This window comes from Eretmochelys imbricata, chromosome 8 (assembly GCF_965152235.1).
Source record: "Eretmochelys imbricata isolate rEreImb1 chromosome 8, rEreImb1.hap1, whole genome shotgun sequence".
Classification (NCBI taxonomy): Eukaryota; Metazoa; Chordata; order Testudines; family Cheloniidae; genus Eretmochelys; species Eretmochelys imbricata.
Genome location: NC_135579.1, coordinates 66,779,757 through 66,796,952, shown reverse-complemented (window position 1 = coordinate 66,796,952; position 17,196 = coordinate 66,779,757). Strand labels below are relative to the sequence as shown.

At 43.3% G+C, this 17,196-nt stretch overlaps 1 protein-coding gene across 1 annotated transcript in view; it reads right to left on the bottom strand.

Moving 5' to 3' along the window:
* Positions 1 to 14,796: 14,796 nt before the first annotated feature.
* SLC25A24 (solute carrier family 25 member 24) overlaps positions 14,797 to 17,196 on the bottom strand; it is a 36,815-nt gene continuing 34,415 nt past the window's right edge. The window contains exon 10 of the mRNA XM_077824051.1: positions 14,797 to 17,103. Coding sequence (XP_077680177.1) covers positions 16,925 to 17,103 — 179 coding nt within the window. The 3' untranslated portion in view covers positions 14,797 to 16,924. The remainder of the gene's footprint in view (positions 17,104 to 17,196) is intronic.

Here is a 17,196-nt window from a genome sequence, read left to right as displayed (position 1 = left end):
AGCTTACCAACTGTCACAATAATCTATAATAATAAATGCTGATGGGAGAAGGTAGAAAAGGGAGACAGACTAAACTAATTCAGTCCTACACTTTTTTTTTCTTTTTAAACTTACGGCGTGATCTGAACAAAGTCCTTCAATTATATTAGTAGGCCTTTGTTTAGATTAAAACAAAAAAGGCCGAATATAATTCAAGAACTGTGTTGAGATCATGCTTGGTAAATATGGAAAGTTAGGACCCAAAAAAAACACCCTAATAAACCAAAATTGGTGTGTTGGAAATTAGGCCTATTGCTGGACAAAATAACGAGAGGATGGACTATTCTGCCCTACACTCCCTTTTGGGGTTCTTAAACACTAAAATCTTGGGGGGGGGAAATTACCAGAAAAAGCAGCTGTCTGCCAGCACCTGCTGTGGGAAGCTTTACCATCACGGCTGCCACCCTCCCCATAGCCCGGAACTCCCAAATCCAGCATAACTCCCTTGTGCTTTCATCATCCTGATCACAAAAGATATCCTGACCAGGCTGGGCCAGAGAGAGAGAGACCCAAATGACATCACCACCTCCACAACCCTGGCTAAATCCCAATCCCCACCAGGGTGTAACACTTAATCCCCCTGCCTGTCCTTTTTCTTTCCTACCTTATTTCTTCTCTTTTCTGTCCCTCTTCTCCCACCACCCAACATCTAACAGAAGGCTGGCTGAGCTGGCAAAGACTGTATAATTTGAAGCACTGCTGTTAGCCTGTAATCAAAGTTACAGCTAAAAGTAGGGTTACCATACGTTCGTATTTTCCCAGACATGTCTGGCTTTTTGGTTCTTAAATCGCCGTCAGGGAGGAATTTTTAAATATCTAAAAATGTCTGGGATTTTGCTATTATTATTTTTCCCCAAAGAAGAGTTGATCATTCAAGAAAGAGTGAATGTTGATCACACGCGAGAGTGCCCACTTTTTCTCCCTAGCTCCCAGCACTTGCACCGTGAAACAGCTGTTTCGCGTGGCTGGGAGGGAGGGGGGAGAGGAGGGGGAAAGCGGCGCACTCAGGGGAGGAGGCGGGGCCGGGGCAGGGATTTGGGGAAGGGGTCCAATGGGGCAGGGAGAGGACAGAGTTGGGGTGGGGACTTTGGGGAAGGGGCGGGGGGGCACAAGCAAATTCTCCCCTCCCCTCCTCTCCCCCACCCCGCGTGGAGTGTCGTCTTTTTTGAATGTTCAGGTATGGTAACCCTAGCTAAAAGCAATACCCTAAACAGCCCACACTGCACTAGTTTGCCAGGTCTCAGACTGGCTGATAAGACAGCGTGCTAAGCTTGTATTTTCCAGCAATGAGTTTTCAAGCGAGAGAGTCAACACCAGAGACAGCAGCTGTATTTTCTATCTTTTCTAGTCTTCTTTCCCCTCTTGTATGTATGTATGTGTCTTGTTTTTCTTTTTAGGAAATGAAATCAGACTTTAACAACAACAGATCCAATCCATTTCAACTAACTTCTCTTTTTCTGCAAACAAGGGCCGTTACCACCATCTAAAGGCCTGTCAAATAAGGTTTGGGGTTCTCCCTCCACCACATCCCTTCTAAAAAAAACAAAAAACAAAAAACCCCAAAACTCTCACCAGCTAAAGGGAAAGAAGACAGGGAATGTTATTAAAATAAAACCCTTACTTAATATAGGTCAAATTTATAAGTCAAATGCTTTCACAGTTTTCCCTTCTTTTCTTATTGTTTGCTGTAGTCTCAGCAAATTCTGACTGAAATCAGTTTCTATCTGTAGCAAAACTGGTTACTGAGGGCATATCATTTTTGCTACCCCATCAAAAATACCTCCTGTTGTTCAGAGATGGGGTAGTAAATTCTGACAGAGGCAAGCAAAAGTGGATGGGAACCTGGGAGGCAGTGACCATGAAATGGTCTAGTTCAGGATCCTAACACAAGGAAGAAAGGAGAGCAGCAGAATACAGACCCTGGATTTCAGAAAAGCAGACTTTGACTCCCTCAGGGAACTGATGGGCAGGATCCCCTGGGAGAATAACATGAGGGGGAAAGGAGTCCAGGAGAGCTGGCTGTATTTTAAAGAATCCTTATTGAGGTTACAGGGACAAACCATCCCAATGTGTAGAAAGAATAGTAAATATGGCAGGCGACCAGCTTCGCTTAACAGTGAAATCCTTGCTGCTCTTAAACACAAAAAAGAAGCTTACAAGAAGTGGAAGATTGGACAAATGACCAGGGAGCAGTATAAAAATATTGCTCGGGCTTGCAGGAGTGAAATCAGGAAGGCCAAATCACACCTGGACTCACAGCTAGCAAGAGATGTTAAGAGTAACAAGAAGGGTTTCTTCAGGTATGTTAGCAACAAGAAGAAAGTCAAGGAAAGTGTGGGCCCCTTACTGAATGAGGGAGGCAACCTAGTGACAGAGGATGTGGAAAAAGCTAATGTACTCAATGCTTTTTTTGCCTCTGTCTTCACGAACAAGGTCAGCTCCCAGACTACTGCACTGGGCAGCACAGCATGGGGAGGAAGTGACCAGCCCTCTGTGGAGAAAGAAGTGGTTTGGGACTATTTAGAAAAGCTGGACGATCACAAGTCCATGGGGCCGGATGCGTTGCATCCGAGAGTGCTAAAGGAGTTAGCGGATGTGATTGCAGAGCCATTGGCCATTATCTTTGAAAATTCATGGCGATCGGGGGAGGTCCCAGATGACTGGAAAAAGGCTAATGTAATGCCCATCTTTAAAAAAGGGAAGAAGAAGGATCCTGGGAACTACAGGCCAGTCAGCCTCACCTCAGTCCTGGAAAAATCATGGAGCAGGTCCTCAAGGAATCAATTCTGAAGCACTTAGAGGAGAGGAAAGTGATCAGGAACAGTCAGCATGGATTCACCAAGGGCAAGTCATGCCTGACTAATCTAATTGCCTTCTATGACGAGATAACTGGCTCTGTGGATGAAGGGAAAGCAGTGGACGTGTTGTTCCTTGACTTTAGCAAAGCTTTTGACACTATCTCCCACAGTATTCTTGCCAGCAAGTTAAAGAAGTATGGGATGGATGAATGGACTATAAGGTGGATAGAAAGCTAACTAGATTGTCGGGCTCAACGGGTAGTGATCAATGGCTCCACGTCTAGTTGGCAGCCGGTATCAAGTGGAGTGCCCCAAGGGTCGGTCCTGGGGCCGGTTTTGTTCAATATCTTCATAAATGATCTGGAGGATGGTGTGGATTGCACCCTCAGCAAGTTTGCAGATGACACTAAACTGGGAGGAGTGGTAGATACCCTGGAGGGTAGGGATAGGACACAGAGGGACCTAGACATATTGGAGGACTGGGCCAAAAGAAATCTGATGAGGTTCAACAAGGACAAGTGCAGAGTCCTGCACTTAGGACGGAAGAATCCCATGCACCGCTACAGACTAGGGACCAAATGGCTCGGCAGCAGTTCTGCAGAAAAGGACCCAGGGGTTACAGTGGACGAGAAGCTGGATATGAGTCAGCAGTGTGCCCTTGTTGCCAAGAAGGCCAATGGCATTTTAGGCTGTATAAGTAGGGGCATTGCCAGCAGATCGAGGGACGTAATCGTTCCCCTCTATTCGACATTGGTGAGGCCTCATCTGGAGTACTGTGTCCAGTTTTGGGCCCCACACTACAAGAAGGATGTGGAAAAATTGGAAAGAGTCCAGCGGAGGGCAACAAAAATGATTAGGGGACTGGAACACATGACTTATGAGGAGAGGCTGAGGGAACTGGGGATGTTTAGTCTTCAGAAGAGAAGAATGAGGGGGGATTTGATAGCTGCTTTCAACTACCTGAAATGGGGTTCCAAAGAGGATGGCTCTAGACTGTTCTCAGTGGTAGCCTATGACAGAATAAGGAGTAATGGTCTCAAGTTGCAGCGGGGGAGATTTAGGTTGGATATTAGGAAAAACTTTTTCACTACGAGGGTGGTGAAACACTGGAATGCGTTACCTAGGGAGGTGGTGGAATCTCCTTCCCTAGAAGTTTTTAAGGTCAGGCTTGACAAAGCCCTGGCTGGGATGATTTAGTCGGGGATCGGTCCTGCTTTGAGCAGGGGGTTGGACTAGATGACCTCCTGAGGTCTCTTCCAACCCTGATATTCTATGATTCTGAGTCTCCCTGTCCGAATTTGCTGAGTTACAGCTTTCTTTCGCCAGCCACTGGTCTCCGGGGTAGCAAAATATGACAAATATGGAGCACCACCTCAGAATTTAGTACTCTTCACTTTTCCGCATCCCTGTGAAACTGATGTTGCAAAGACAAAATAAATTTGACTTAACTCTGCCCCCTGAACCAGAAACAGCCACTGAGTGTGGTTCAATAACCGAAGCGCCATAATAAGTAGACATGAGAAAGGACTGACTCTTGTGTTGTGTTCCACAGATTGGAAGCATGTAAACAAATGCTAGAATTCACATGACCATTTGCAACAATACTGCTACATGGATGTTTTCCTGTCCAGATGATTTATATACAAGTGGGAACATAACTAAGATAACATGATAAAAATATAGAGTTTAAATGTTATGAGTAAAATTTTTACAAGCTCATAAATGACTTATCGCCAAATTTTTAAAGGTATTTAGGCGCCTTTTCATACAGCATTTGAAAAGCAACAGGCTGAGACCTATAACTGAATCTTGAGATCCGAAAGCCATAACAATGCTTCTAGGGTAACTAGATGAATGCCCCTGGTGCCACCATGTAAGTGATTGCATGCAGGATGGTTTGGTGTTGATAACACTGGACATGGCCATTCCCATGACAGTGGCCAGGACAGGATCCTTAAGGTCGTGTTTTACATGCGTCATGAGTCCATATTTGAGTTGATGGCTTGCAGATATGAGGACATATCCTTTGATTGGTGGCTTTCACTCTCCAGCCATTCCTTGTAGTGCAAGGACATCAATGTTTTAAGTCAGGATAGTTGCGATGTAATCGCACTTTGCTTTAGATAGTCCCTCAGTGCTGAGCTGCATAATGCACAGCAATTGGCCTATTTGAAAGAAAGTTTGGCCAATAACAAGGGCTGTTATTGCTGTTGCTTTTCTGACCAGGAGATCCTTTAAAGATGTTCAGTTGTCAATAGGACATTCGCTGTGCTTTCACTCATAACTGGGGAGACTGTGTGAAGATTGTCATCTCTTCCCTTGGCACCTTAAGATGCAGATAGGTGACTAGTGGAATTTTCAGTTGAAATTCATGGGAGTGAGGCACCTATCTGCTTCTTTAGATGCTTAAGTACCTTTAAAAATCTGGCCCTTAATTTCTTTGTGCTTCAATTCCCCAGCTGTAAGGTGTGGCTAATCACACTTCCCTACCTCACGGGGCTGTTGTGAGGCTAAATACATTAAAACGGTAAGGTAATGGTAATAGGGTGTGATGTTTTGGGGTCCACCCAGACCAGTAAGGGGGTCTGTTACCACCTGCCCTGTAACTTTGCAGCTATGGTTCACCGCAAAAGGCCCCCAAACCCCTTGACATCAGCAGCCTGCCCACATGCAGAAGGTCTTACCCTGGTTCTCACCAGCCTAGTTATTCTTTGTAGGGTGATACCAACAACCCCTCCAGATCCAAGTCTCCCCCAAAACATCCTTCCTAAGTTCTTCATTACTAGACACTAGAATCATTCCCCTCTAGTTCATCAGCACCTGAAGGCATGAAATCAGTCCCCCTCCCCCCTCAGTTATCAGCTCACTTTGGCATACACACTCTGCAGAGTCAGCACACCAGAGATTTGCTTGGAATGAAAATAGAGAGTTTAATAGAAAAACTACAGAGTCAAAGATGAAATAGTAAAGAGCAAACACGCACACATGTTACAAAGAAAAACAATAAAAGAATAAATGGACACAAATCAGGAATGGTAACATACAAAAGCCAGTAGGAGAACACTTCAATCTCCCAGGACAATCAATAACAGATTTAAAAGTAGCCATCCTTCAACAAAAACAAACCTTCAAAAACAGACTTCAAAGAGAAACTGCAGAGCTACAATTCATTTGCAAACTTAACACCATTCATTTGGGCTTGAATAGGGACTGGGAGTGGCTGGCTCACTACAAAAGCAATTTTCCCTCTCTTGGCATTGACACCTCCTCATCAATTATTGGGAGTGGACCACATGCACCTTGACTGAGTTGGCCTTGTCAGCACTGGTTCTCCACTTGTAAGGTAACTCCCTTCTCTTTATGTGCCAGTATATTTATACCTGTATCTGTAATTTTCACTCCACGCATCTGAAGAAGTGGGGTTTTTTTTTACCCACAAAAGCTTATGCCCAAATAAATCTGTTAGTCTTTAAGGTGCCACCGGACTCCTCGTTGTTTTTAGAAGAAAAACAAACCAACAAAGACAACCTCAGGCTTTACACTTTCTCTTTCTTAGAAAAGAGATTTAATCTAATATGAAACTTATTGTCTTTAATCAGTTTAACCAGTATACCCTCTAGCTATATGAGTGTTCCATTGTTCACGGACAACCTCTCACCTTATGACTGTCCCCCTAGTTCTAGGTGCCCTTCAGTTCAAACCTCTTCCATTTTAAAAGAGGTTACAGGTATGTTGGGGGCGGGGGGGTGTAGTTTTCCTTTCACTCACTATAGATATTCCAAGTGTGTCAAACACCCTCATTTCTTTAGTGTTTGACAACTTCTGTTTTCTTTTCAGTTTCAAGCTGTTCCAATTTGTTTTGATGATTCCTCATTGTTTCTTTCCTGGGCTGAACAATGGCTATCTCCTTTCATTGGAGAGGTAGCCCTTTCCTGGGGAATTGCTTCACCACTGGTTGTGAGATGATGCTGAAGTCACACCAGAGTTACAATTACAACATACACACCCTGGACATCTCATCGTGATTATTAAGTTCAATGCTTTACAAATTTTCATAAAAGATCTTACTCAATAGACTTACAGTTGCAATCAGTTTCTTTAACTGCTTTTGGGGGGTGGGGAAGAAAAGAAGGGTTTAAACCTTCTGTCCTCACCTTGCAGATCTGGTACTAACATGCATACTTGTCACAGTGTGACATACAAGTACCTTAGCTAGAATTCTCCCAAAATATGTACAAGATAGTTGTTATAACATTTATATGCCTAGGTCCCTATATTTAATTATGGATCAATCATTCTGCACAATCTTATTTTTAAAAAAGTTGAACAGCCACTATTATTGACTGTAAAGGGCTCCACCCACCACAGTTACACCTCCTTGTGTCTAGGCCCGGGAAGTAGCTGTTGCCTCATATGGCAACCCCTGTTGTCAGTTGCTCATGCTGTGGTGTGTGTGTGTCTGAAGTACTCCCTCTTTGAGACTCAGCCCTGTAGCTCACTACACAGTCCCTACCCCCACTTCCAGAGTATCAAAGTCCTCACCAAACAAGCTGTCCAGATGCCACCTCAGTCTTCCACTCCACCTCTAGATCCTGTGCCACTTCCCCACAGCTAGAAGGTGAACCCAGGGCCCCCACACCCAACAACTCTGGGTTCCAGACAAGGACACTATGACTGGCCAGTCAAATCTGCTCAGTCTCAGTCAATGTTTTCCTGGGCTCCTTTCTACCCCCCCCCCAAGTCATGGCCTATCTCAGAACTTTTTCTGCTCCCTGTAGCTATTTCACCCCTCTCAGCCCCTTACTGGACCAGGACATATTTTCCACTGCCACCCTCCTAATCCTAAATTCCCTTTGCCTGTCAGGAAAGGCTTCCCTACAGCCACTGCTTAGGTCTCACTTCCTAGTTTTATAATCCTACCCCCACTGGCTTCAGCTGCAATTAATCCTTATCAAGCTCTGGCTTCCCTTCAGGTGCAGCCTATAAAGTTAATTGGCCCCTTCTGGCCCCCTCAGTAAACCAGGCAGGGCTGTGTGGAATGAATATTCCTCACATTGGCCGAGTTTGCAAAGGTCTTAATTTGATAGCATTTCTTTAAGTATGTAACAACTTTTGAACACGATGCAATTTCAAAAGCTTAGGCAATTTTCTAAGGATCAGTGGCCTGAACCTTGTTAAATTTGGGGAAAACTGGAAAACCGAAGGAAGGAAGGGGGGACACACAGATCTTCTACCATCTGTTTAGTACAGCTTCAATAGCTCAGACTATATAGCAGGGGTGGCTAACTTCTGGCTCCGGAGCCACATGTGGCTCTTCAGAAGTTAATATGTGGCTCTTTGTATCGGCACAGACTCCGCAGCTGGATCTGCAGACGCCAACTTTCTAATGTGCCAGGCGATGCTCACTGCTCAACCCCTGGTTCTGCCACAAGCCCTGCTCCCCACTCCATCCCTTCTTGCCCCCTCCCCTGAGCCTGCAGTGCTCTCGCTTCCCCTCCCAATCAGCTGTTTTGTGGCATGTGGGGGAGGAGGGTGAGGCACTGATCAGTGAGGCTGCTGGTGGGTGAGAGGTGCTGGGAGCGGGGGAGCTGATGGGGGCAGCTGATGTATTACTATGGCTCTTTGGCAATGTACATTGGTAAATTCTGGCTCCTTCTCAGGCTCAGGTCGGCCACCCCTACGATATAGCTATAGGTGCCATTACATTACACATTTGGTAGAGGACACCTGGAAAGTTGTGAGCACTTCACTTTTTTATTCCTATACTGCAGTGTACCAGTAGATGGCATTGCTGGGTTTAAAGTTTCCATACATGTATATTGTGCAATTTAAACTCTGAGAAAGGGTTACAGGGGCTTACCATGTATACAGTGATTGGCTGTTTTAAATGAGTTATTGGAAATAAAAAATATTGTAGTTAACCTTTTTTTCTTTAGTACTCCTGTGCCTTAGATGGAGGTGTACTGACAAGAGCTGAAAGACAGGTCAGGTACTGTAACTAGAGAGCCTTCTTTTATATATATATAGGTGCCATAGTAACATCTTGCATTATAACAGTACCCCATGTCATCTCTGCTTCTCCTCCCTGTAGAATTTAACAGTTTGACACCCTGAATACCAGATTAAAAATAATGGGAGTGTGAACATAGCCAAGCCATGAGGGACCCCTGAATGGGAGGTACACAGAGCACCAGCTATGGGAAAGAATGGGGGACCCTGGTAAATGGGGGCACACAACCCATGGCACAGGGGAGATTAGGGGGAGTTGTAGGGAGTCCTTGAAAAACGGGGTTGGGAGGATGGCACACAGGGGGAGAGATGGAAATGGAGGAATGCAAGAAACCTCTGGTGCGTGCAATGAGCTTAGCTGACAGAAGCTACGAAGTGTGTGACCCTGCTATTGGTCACTGCATCACCTTTTCAGTTAGAAGAAGAGGAGTTCTTTTCCCCCAAGAACTCATACAAGTCAGCTGCCTGTCTTGCCGCTAGAATCCAATGCCACTTTGGATCACTACACATTGGCACTACCAGAGCTGAATATAGGGCCCAAGCAGGTCTGTTGCTGTGCTGCTACAGGCTAGAGTCCCTTTATTTTAACAAAGGTGAAAGTTACCTCTGCTGCTGCTGACATTTTCCACTGATGGTGGAGACCTGCCAGCTTCTTTCCCATTGTACAGCCACTCAGCTAGCTGAACTCTGTAGAACACATTACACATTTGGCAGAGGACACCTGGAAAGTTGTGAGCACTTCACTTCTTTACTCCTATACTGCAGTGTACCAATAGATGGTACTGCTGGGTTTAAAGCCTAGATATATGTATATTATGCAATTTAAACTCTGAGAAAGGGTTACAGGGGCTTACCATGTATACAGTGATTGGCTGTTTTAAATGAGTTATTGGAAATAAAAAAAATTGTAGTTAACCTTTTTTTTCTTCAGTACTCCTGTGCCTTAGATGGAGGTGTACTGACAAGAGCTGAAAGACAGGTCAGGTACTGTAACTGTAATAAAGTGTTGCCCTCCATCCTTAGATTATTTCTCATTTCCTACATATAACGTAGTGTGGTGGTGGATATGCTATATCACATAATATTGCAGTGGGTCTAAAACATTCTTGCCTTGGTTTCACAGGGCTGACTATGGTTTGGGTAGCATAGTCACGTACTACCATATAGACGACACTTGTCTGCATCTATTGTCTCTTGCAGAAGCAGTGCCTGTATAACACTGGCCCACTCAACCCATAGGTGAGAAGGGTAGGTGAACTACTGCATTACCTTGCAAAGCTCGCTAAAGAAGCATTGAGGTGTTAAAGGAAGAGTTCAGGAAGAAGGGATGAAATTTAATAGAGAGACTGCCTTTGGATGACAGTGTACACTTGCAAAGGCATATAGCTTCGGACATCTGCCACCCTGCTAACAGTCATTATGTGTCTGCTACTCATTTGCGAGGGAGGTGGAGAATATTTATATTGATGGTATCCACATTTTCTGCATCTTACAAGACAACATAAGGTCTTAGAGCTTAGCTAGAACTGTCCATATGCAATATCACTGCAAGTATTGTTCTTCAATCCTGGTTCAGGGACCACTCTTGTAAGATGCCGAGTGCCTTCAGCACTCAGAGTTCAGCTTCTCACAGAATTGGGGCTCTTACAGGCTACATTTTTCTTATATACTGTTTAGATCAAAATTTCATATTATGATGCAATGCTTGGCAGTGGTAGTTATGCCTTTTCTAGCAGGACTTGGGATCATAGCTGCCTCAACTTTTCCATAAAATATCCCTGATGGTATTTTGAATATTAAGGGTAGAGGCATGCTGATCCTTTATCCTATCTCCCTATCTTTGCTCATTTTTACAGAGGTGTTTCAATGAGGCTAGTTTTTCATTATACAGTGATGAAGAAATAAAGCCGTGGAAGGCCTTTTTTTAATTCCTGGGCAGAGTCTTGCTCAGTTCACTTGTTTGTATTGTGGTATCATACAGTCTGATCAGGGCCCTATTGTGGTAGGTGCTGTACAAACACATAGGAAGATCCATGCCTTAAAGAGTTTATAATCTTAAAACAAGACACAGTAAATGAGTGCAAGAAATACTAGGAAGGGAGGATAACACAAGGGCTTGTCACCATGAGGAAACTGACCAGCATAGGTATGGTTGCGTGTGTGATAGCTCTGCTGGTAAATTCCTCTGTGTAGAGGAGCCTTAATATTAATAGGAGCCTACAATTTACATTGGCTAACAATGTGCACAATTGGATAGTTCTGAATCAAATGAAACTGTGGGGAAAGGTCTATGAATACATAGTCAGCCATCCCTGACTCCTCTTCAGTGTGAGCAGTATCTTATGTCAGATGACCTTTCTGATAGTTCTTTGTTAGATGCTGAATGACCTGCTCACATTGAAAGGAGGCTGCTGTTCAGAAATGATTGTTAGGAATACCACTGTGCCGGGCTCCTCTCTCAGAGCACTTTGCAGGAGAGGGATAGGGCTTTTACACTCACCTGGCCTTTGGTTGGCAACAACCAGGCACTCTGCCACAGAGGTCAAGTGGTGAGAGATGAAACACTTTACCTGGGTCTAGGATAGTCTCCCCTTCTGGGTTGCCAATGAATCGTCACACAGACATGTAGAACTCTTTCCTCAGAGAGCCTCTCATAAACTGTAGCCCCAATTAGGCTTGAGCTAATCTGTAACAATAGTGATTCAGAGTCAGGCTATCCCTCCCTTCAAGGAGCCAGGGGCTGTCAGGCAGTAGCCATTTGCAAAGCTCCAGCCTTTATGTAACCCTTCTCTAGAAGCTGAGCACTGAAAGCCTACTCTCCTCTGGTCTGCTCCCAACTATGCAGCGGTCTCCTGTTTTAAGCTCCTCCTTCCAGGCCTGACATTTCTCACAGGTGTGGTGCAGCAGATTGAGGCTATGACAGCTCATTAATCCTGTGTTACCTAGTGTGGGGTTGGTATACCCCAGCACAAAAGCTGTTCATTGGGATCCACCTCCAGGCTAAACTTCTAACTAGGCAAATTAAAAAGGGGCTGTGCAGGTGGGAGAATTGTGTGAAGAGAGTTCTGCTGCATGGAACTGCCACCAACCCAAGAGTCTGAAACGAAACGGTGAGTAAAGACAGGGGTCACAATGGAAGGGCTCAAGCTCTTGCATGATATGCAGTTAATGTCAGGCATAGAGATAAACACCTCACAGCTCCTGGGTGAGCAAGTCAGAAGCCCATTGAAAAGCTGTGCCTTACCGCATCATTGGAATAGTGGGTGCTACTCATTCTGTTGGAAAGAAAATAATTGGCAAGTTTTTGTTTCACTGCATCGTGCTCAGCGATACATTACACTTCACATTAGCAGGGCTATATGAATCAATAGGCTCAAAGAAGCCAGGGCTAGGCTACAGCAGTTGTGGAGGCTCCATTTTGGAGAGAGCTCTGAGGGAAGCAATGTGGACAGACTAAGGAGTGACTGGCTGGCCAACACTCCTATTGCAGCTGTGCTGGCTGGCTCAATGGAGCTGTACAGACACCTTTTGATAACTAAGCTGTTCCTTCAGTGCCAGTTTAATGGTGTAGCAGGGGTACAGGGTAATGGCCAGACTCTGCACAGGTGCTTGAAGAGGCAAGGATGCAGGGATCCTTTCTCTTCCCTCCCTCGTGCGGCTCCCACCTCTCCTTCCAATTGAAGGGGAAGGGCAGAACTGGAATCCTTTCGCTCAGAAACACAGGGGGTTGGCTCTGCTATAATCACTAGCTTTAGCAAAGGAAGTAGGGAATAGATTTGTGCATGAGCCTTCCTACAGCAGACCAGCCAGGCAGGGTGGGCACACTGCAACTATTACAAGCAGTGTGTGTCTCAGAAGCCCAGGACTGTGACTACAGGTCCAGCGCATAGGGCAGTAGACAAGGAATCAAGGATTCTATTCCTAGCCTTGCCATTGATTCACTGTGTGACTGAATAAGTCACTTACCCTTGCTGTCCCTCAATTTCTCCATGTGTAAGATGAGAATAGTTACATTTACCCTTTGAGATCCATGGATGAAAAATGTTAATTCCACACTTTGGCCCCATGGATATTGTTTGTATGAGTTATAGACATTTCATTAAGTTAATCTAACTGCCTCCCACCAAAATGCCTTGAAACTGCAAAGTGAAGTAATATCAGACGTAGTATATTTAGCAAATGATAATGTAAATAGACATAGGAAGGAAAACACACATTTTCCTGGGCTGCAGAGTTTAACAAAAGTTTAGATCAAGACACAGATAATTTGAGGAGTGGGAAGGAGAAAGATGTGTGCAACAACTATACCACTAATAATTTCAGGACTGAACTCAGTTATGTTACTTGGATCGTACTTTCCTTTAATAAAGACCCTCTGATCACTGTGTCATCATCAGTGGTGTGGAGTACATTGAAAGTTATGGGAGCAGGTATGAATAAATGGTTCTTGATTTATCATCAGTGTTCTGCTTCTCTGCGAGTGCCAGACGGTTTTAATGGGAGATGCTGGTCCAAATGTTTCCCTCTTAGAGGGGTGTGAACTTTAGTGGGCACAGTCACTTCTGTCCTGTCACTTTCATCCTGCCATCCCAGTCTTCTCTTTTCCACATCCTCGTTCGTTGTTGCCTATCTTCATATTCTTAATGTGGGTCTGGGTTTTTTGTATGGCACTGTTTGGCATTGTGGATCACTGCTATCTCAAAATCAATCATCATAAGCAGTCGCGTTCTCTTAATTATGATAGCTGTGGTATATCTGAAAATATCCTATCAGGACTAGATACCAGTGAGAATATTGTAGAACTCAGCCTCTCAGGGTAGCAGATTTAAAGAAAAACAATGTTTTAGTACTAGTTTTATTTATGTACATTTTATACTGACTTGGACAACATGATTCATACATCTTCCAACACACATCCCTACACACAACTACCTTCTCAATTAATATTCAATTGCAGAGTAGCTGGCAGGACTGTCCCAGTACAGAAACTGTCCTGTAAGTTTCTTGCCATTACCTCCAAACACATCAGAAGGCAGGTGGCAACTAGAACTCTTTTTCTTCCTTTTCTACGTTTTGGGCTAAGTCTTTCCAACAACAGTTCTGCACATGCACGTTCTCGCCTTCTCTGAATGAAGAACCGAACAGCAGACATGTTTGTTCAGCCAGGAATCATACACACCCCTTAACTCACCGTGAGGTTAAGAGGGGAATTGTACAGAATCTCTGTTTAGTTATGTATGATCTACAGTACTTTAGGGATTGAGTGACATTCAAATTTTGGGAGGCTTCTTCCCATAGAATTCCAACCTTTAGAAGGAGAAGAGTGATGTGAAAGACTGCGGCATCAAAAGGAATTCTTTACGCTGGCTATTTGTTCCATGCTTAACTGGACAAACAAACCCTTAAGTGTACAGTGGAAATGAAGCCAGTTGTTCTGAAAATGCTGTATATACTGATCCTTCACTTTCTAAGCTAGCTTTAAATTAAAGACGGACAAGCACAAAGTTTACAACGAGCATCAGCTACGTTAAGTCACTCTTACAAATATGGCTGTCCTTTGACAAGTAAAATGCTCTTCCATCTTGCAGAGTAGACCATACCAAATCATGGTTTCACAGTGTCCATTGAACTGTGCTAAGGATCAAGACTTTGGATACTTTGCTTTTTCCCCATCTACATTGCAAGATGGAACAGTGTTAATACTTCAGTTGGGACTCCTGACAGTTGATTCTGTAGTGTAGCCAGGACACAGCCTTTAAATGCTAAAATAGGTGTTCAAATACCATTGTAATGGGTACAGGGTACACTGATTTCAGTACTAATTTTTGGCTAGAGCTGCTTTGTCTTTCATTTGACATTAAAGCACACACACAGTTCTGGAGTTAAGGGAATTGTCACTTTTGGACATCTGTCTTTCAAACCATGAAAAACATAATACATCCCAGACAGATTAGGAAACAAACATTTATTATAAACTGGTAGTTTTACAGATCTATAAAAGTGATCATCAGCTTTTTTCAGTACATAGACTAAGAATACATAATTTGAACACATCCCGTCAGAGGCACATGGTGAAAAGTTAAAACTCAACTGGTCTCATGTTCTTTGGCAGTTGAAAGTGTCCCCACCACAACTGAACACTCATAATGGCACTTATACAAAATATTAACAAAATGGACTGACACACAACAGGCGCTGCTTAGGTCATCTTTACATTGCATAAAGAATATAGCTGTTACAGTCAAAGGGATAATTGAAAAACAAAACTGGATCCCATGAATTATATGCAGGTACAAAGGGATTGGCAAAGACAAAAAGAACATGGACAATCAGATCATAAAGACATTGTACATAAGCACCATAATACCTGCTGTAAAGCAATAGATTCTGGCTTTTAAAAGAAGTGCATAAACTAGAGGGCAGGTTAACAAAGGTAAACCCAAAGAAAGCTGCCATTTTATAATATCACCAGATTAACTCACTGGATTTATAAGATCAAGAATGAAAAATGGTTACCCCTTGTGTGTGTCTTACATAAAAGGCCAAATTCTGTCTGTTCTGTCTGCCCACCCATGGAATTAGTGCAAATTAACGCTACAAAAACAGTTATATTGTGCCAGCGTTCAGGCCAGCAAGCAACTGAAGTATACCTTAGTGGGGAAGCCATTTACAAAGTGTCTGTACATTAAAATATCCATCCCATATATGGGAGAAACTGTGAAATAAATGACTTATCAAAAATGAGTTCTTGGGCTCTTTGACTGCTTTGTTTGTATTTTTCCACATTAATATAAAAACCAAGGACCACTTTAATGTTCTGATTGTGGTGTCCTGCCTAGCCACTTGGCAACCTCATCTCATTTTCTGGTCCCAGTCTGACTCCCTGAGCCAGTGCTCTCAGCCCTTCAGCTTCGGTAGGCGGGGAGAGAGAGTGCCCCACACTTCAACAGTAACTACCCCTCCAGTATTACAACTAGAAGGATGTTGTTGAACTGCAACCATTCTGAAGGGGAAACAAATGAGTCCTCAGACTCTAGTAGGAGGACGACAGCACTCCAAACCCCACTGAGAAAAATCATTCAAAAGCCTCCCAATAATCAGCCATGTGACCTTTGCTAACTTGCTTGTTTTGGTACACTCCAATTATTACAGCCAAAACCTAATGCAGCATCAATTTTATATTAGATACTTCCTTTATCCTGGAACTGTAACCTGCGCTTACAGGGAGTTTAGTGATCCAGTACTTCTTTTCTGTTGCTATTATGATCCTATAAAACTTGCATCAAGAACCAAGGCAATCTTGGCTAATGCTGCCAGCATTTATAAATTAAGTGGAAAGCAGCCCAGTGAAATGAGCTATGAAGGTCATTGTGACTGTACAATAAAAAGGTAGCATTTAACTCAGTTTGAGGTATTCTGATGTCATAGAACAACATCCCCTTGCACTTGCATTTCTTTAGAGGAAAAACAGAGGAATAAAAGCCAAATATTTTGTCATCCTGAAAGAAAAACTATCAGGAGACAAAGTTTAATATGGTGTTCTAGTCTTACCTGCCTCTAAGGCAATGTTTTCCCAGGACTTATTTTAACAGTTTATCAAAAAATCAATATTGCCTTTACAGATGGTAAGTGCAAAAGGATAGCTGTGAATTGCTTGAGTACAAGATGGTGACACAAATCTACGTGTTTTAATACCAATGCAGTAAACACTTTTCCCAAATGTGGCTTCAGCCCAATCAAATGCATATTTAAGAGAGCAGTAATTACAAAAAAAAGAAAAAAAAAAGAGCCAAGACCTAAACCACAGGTGGTTTCCTAATAGTCTTTTAACTTGTAGCTGATTTAAAGATGCTGTGTTTTTTTTATTTTTAAAATCCATACTATATTGATAGCAGTTTGGGGATGGGGTTTAGAAACTAAGGAAGTTCCTTCCAACTTGGGCGGAAAACAAAACCACAGCTTCTTTGCACAGTGATCTGTTCTCCAATTATAAACAAGAACAAATCATTTATTTGAGAAATCCTTTTGGTTTGAATATTCCTGAGAAGGCTAGAGGCTTATCAGCTTTTTCCTTCTTTTCATGCTATTCCCAAATTTTGTTTCATTTTTTCATAAACCACATAGCTGATGCTGACAGCTGGAAGCACTTTCATGAAGTTTGGGCCTATGCCCCTATAAAGTCCTAGGATTCCTTCGTTAGCAATTATCCTTTGAAAGAGTCCAACCATGTTTAGCTGTGGGGCTCCTTCCAACAATGCTAGAAAAGAAAAGGAAGATAGCAATCTCCATCATTCAGCAGTTCTAGTGATGTTAATATTCTAATCATATAAAGCTCCTCACTACACAGATG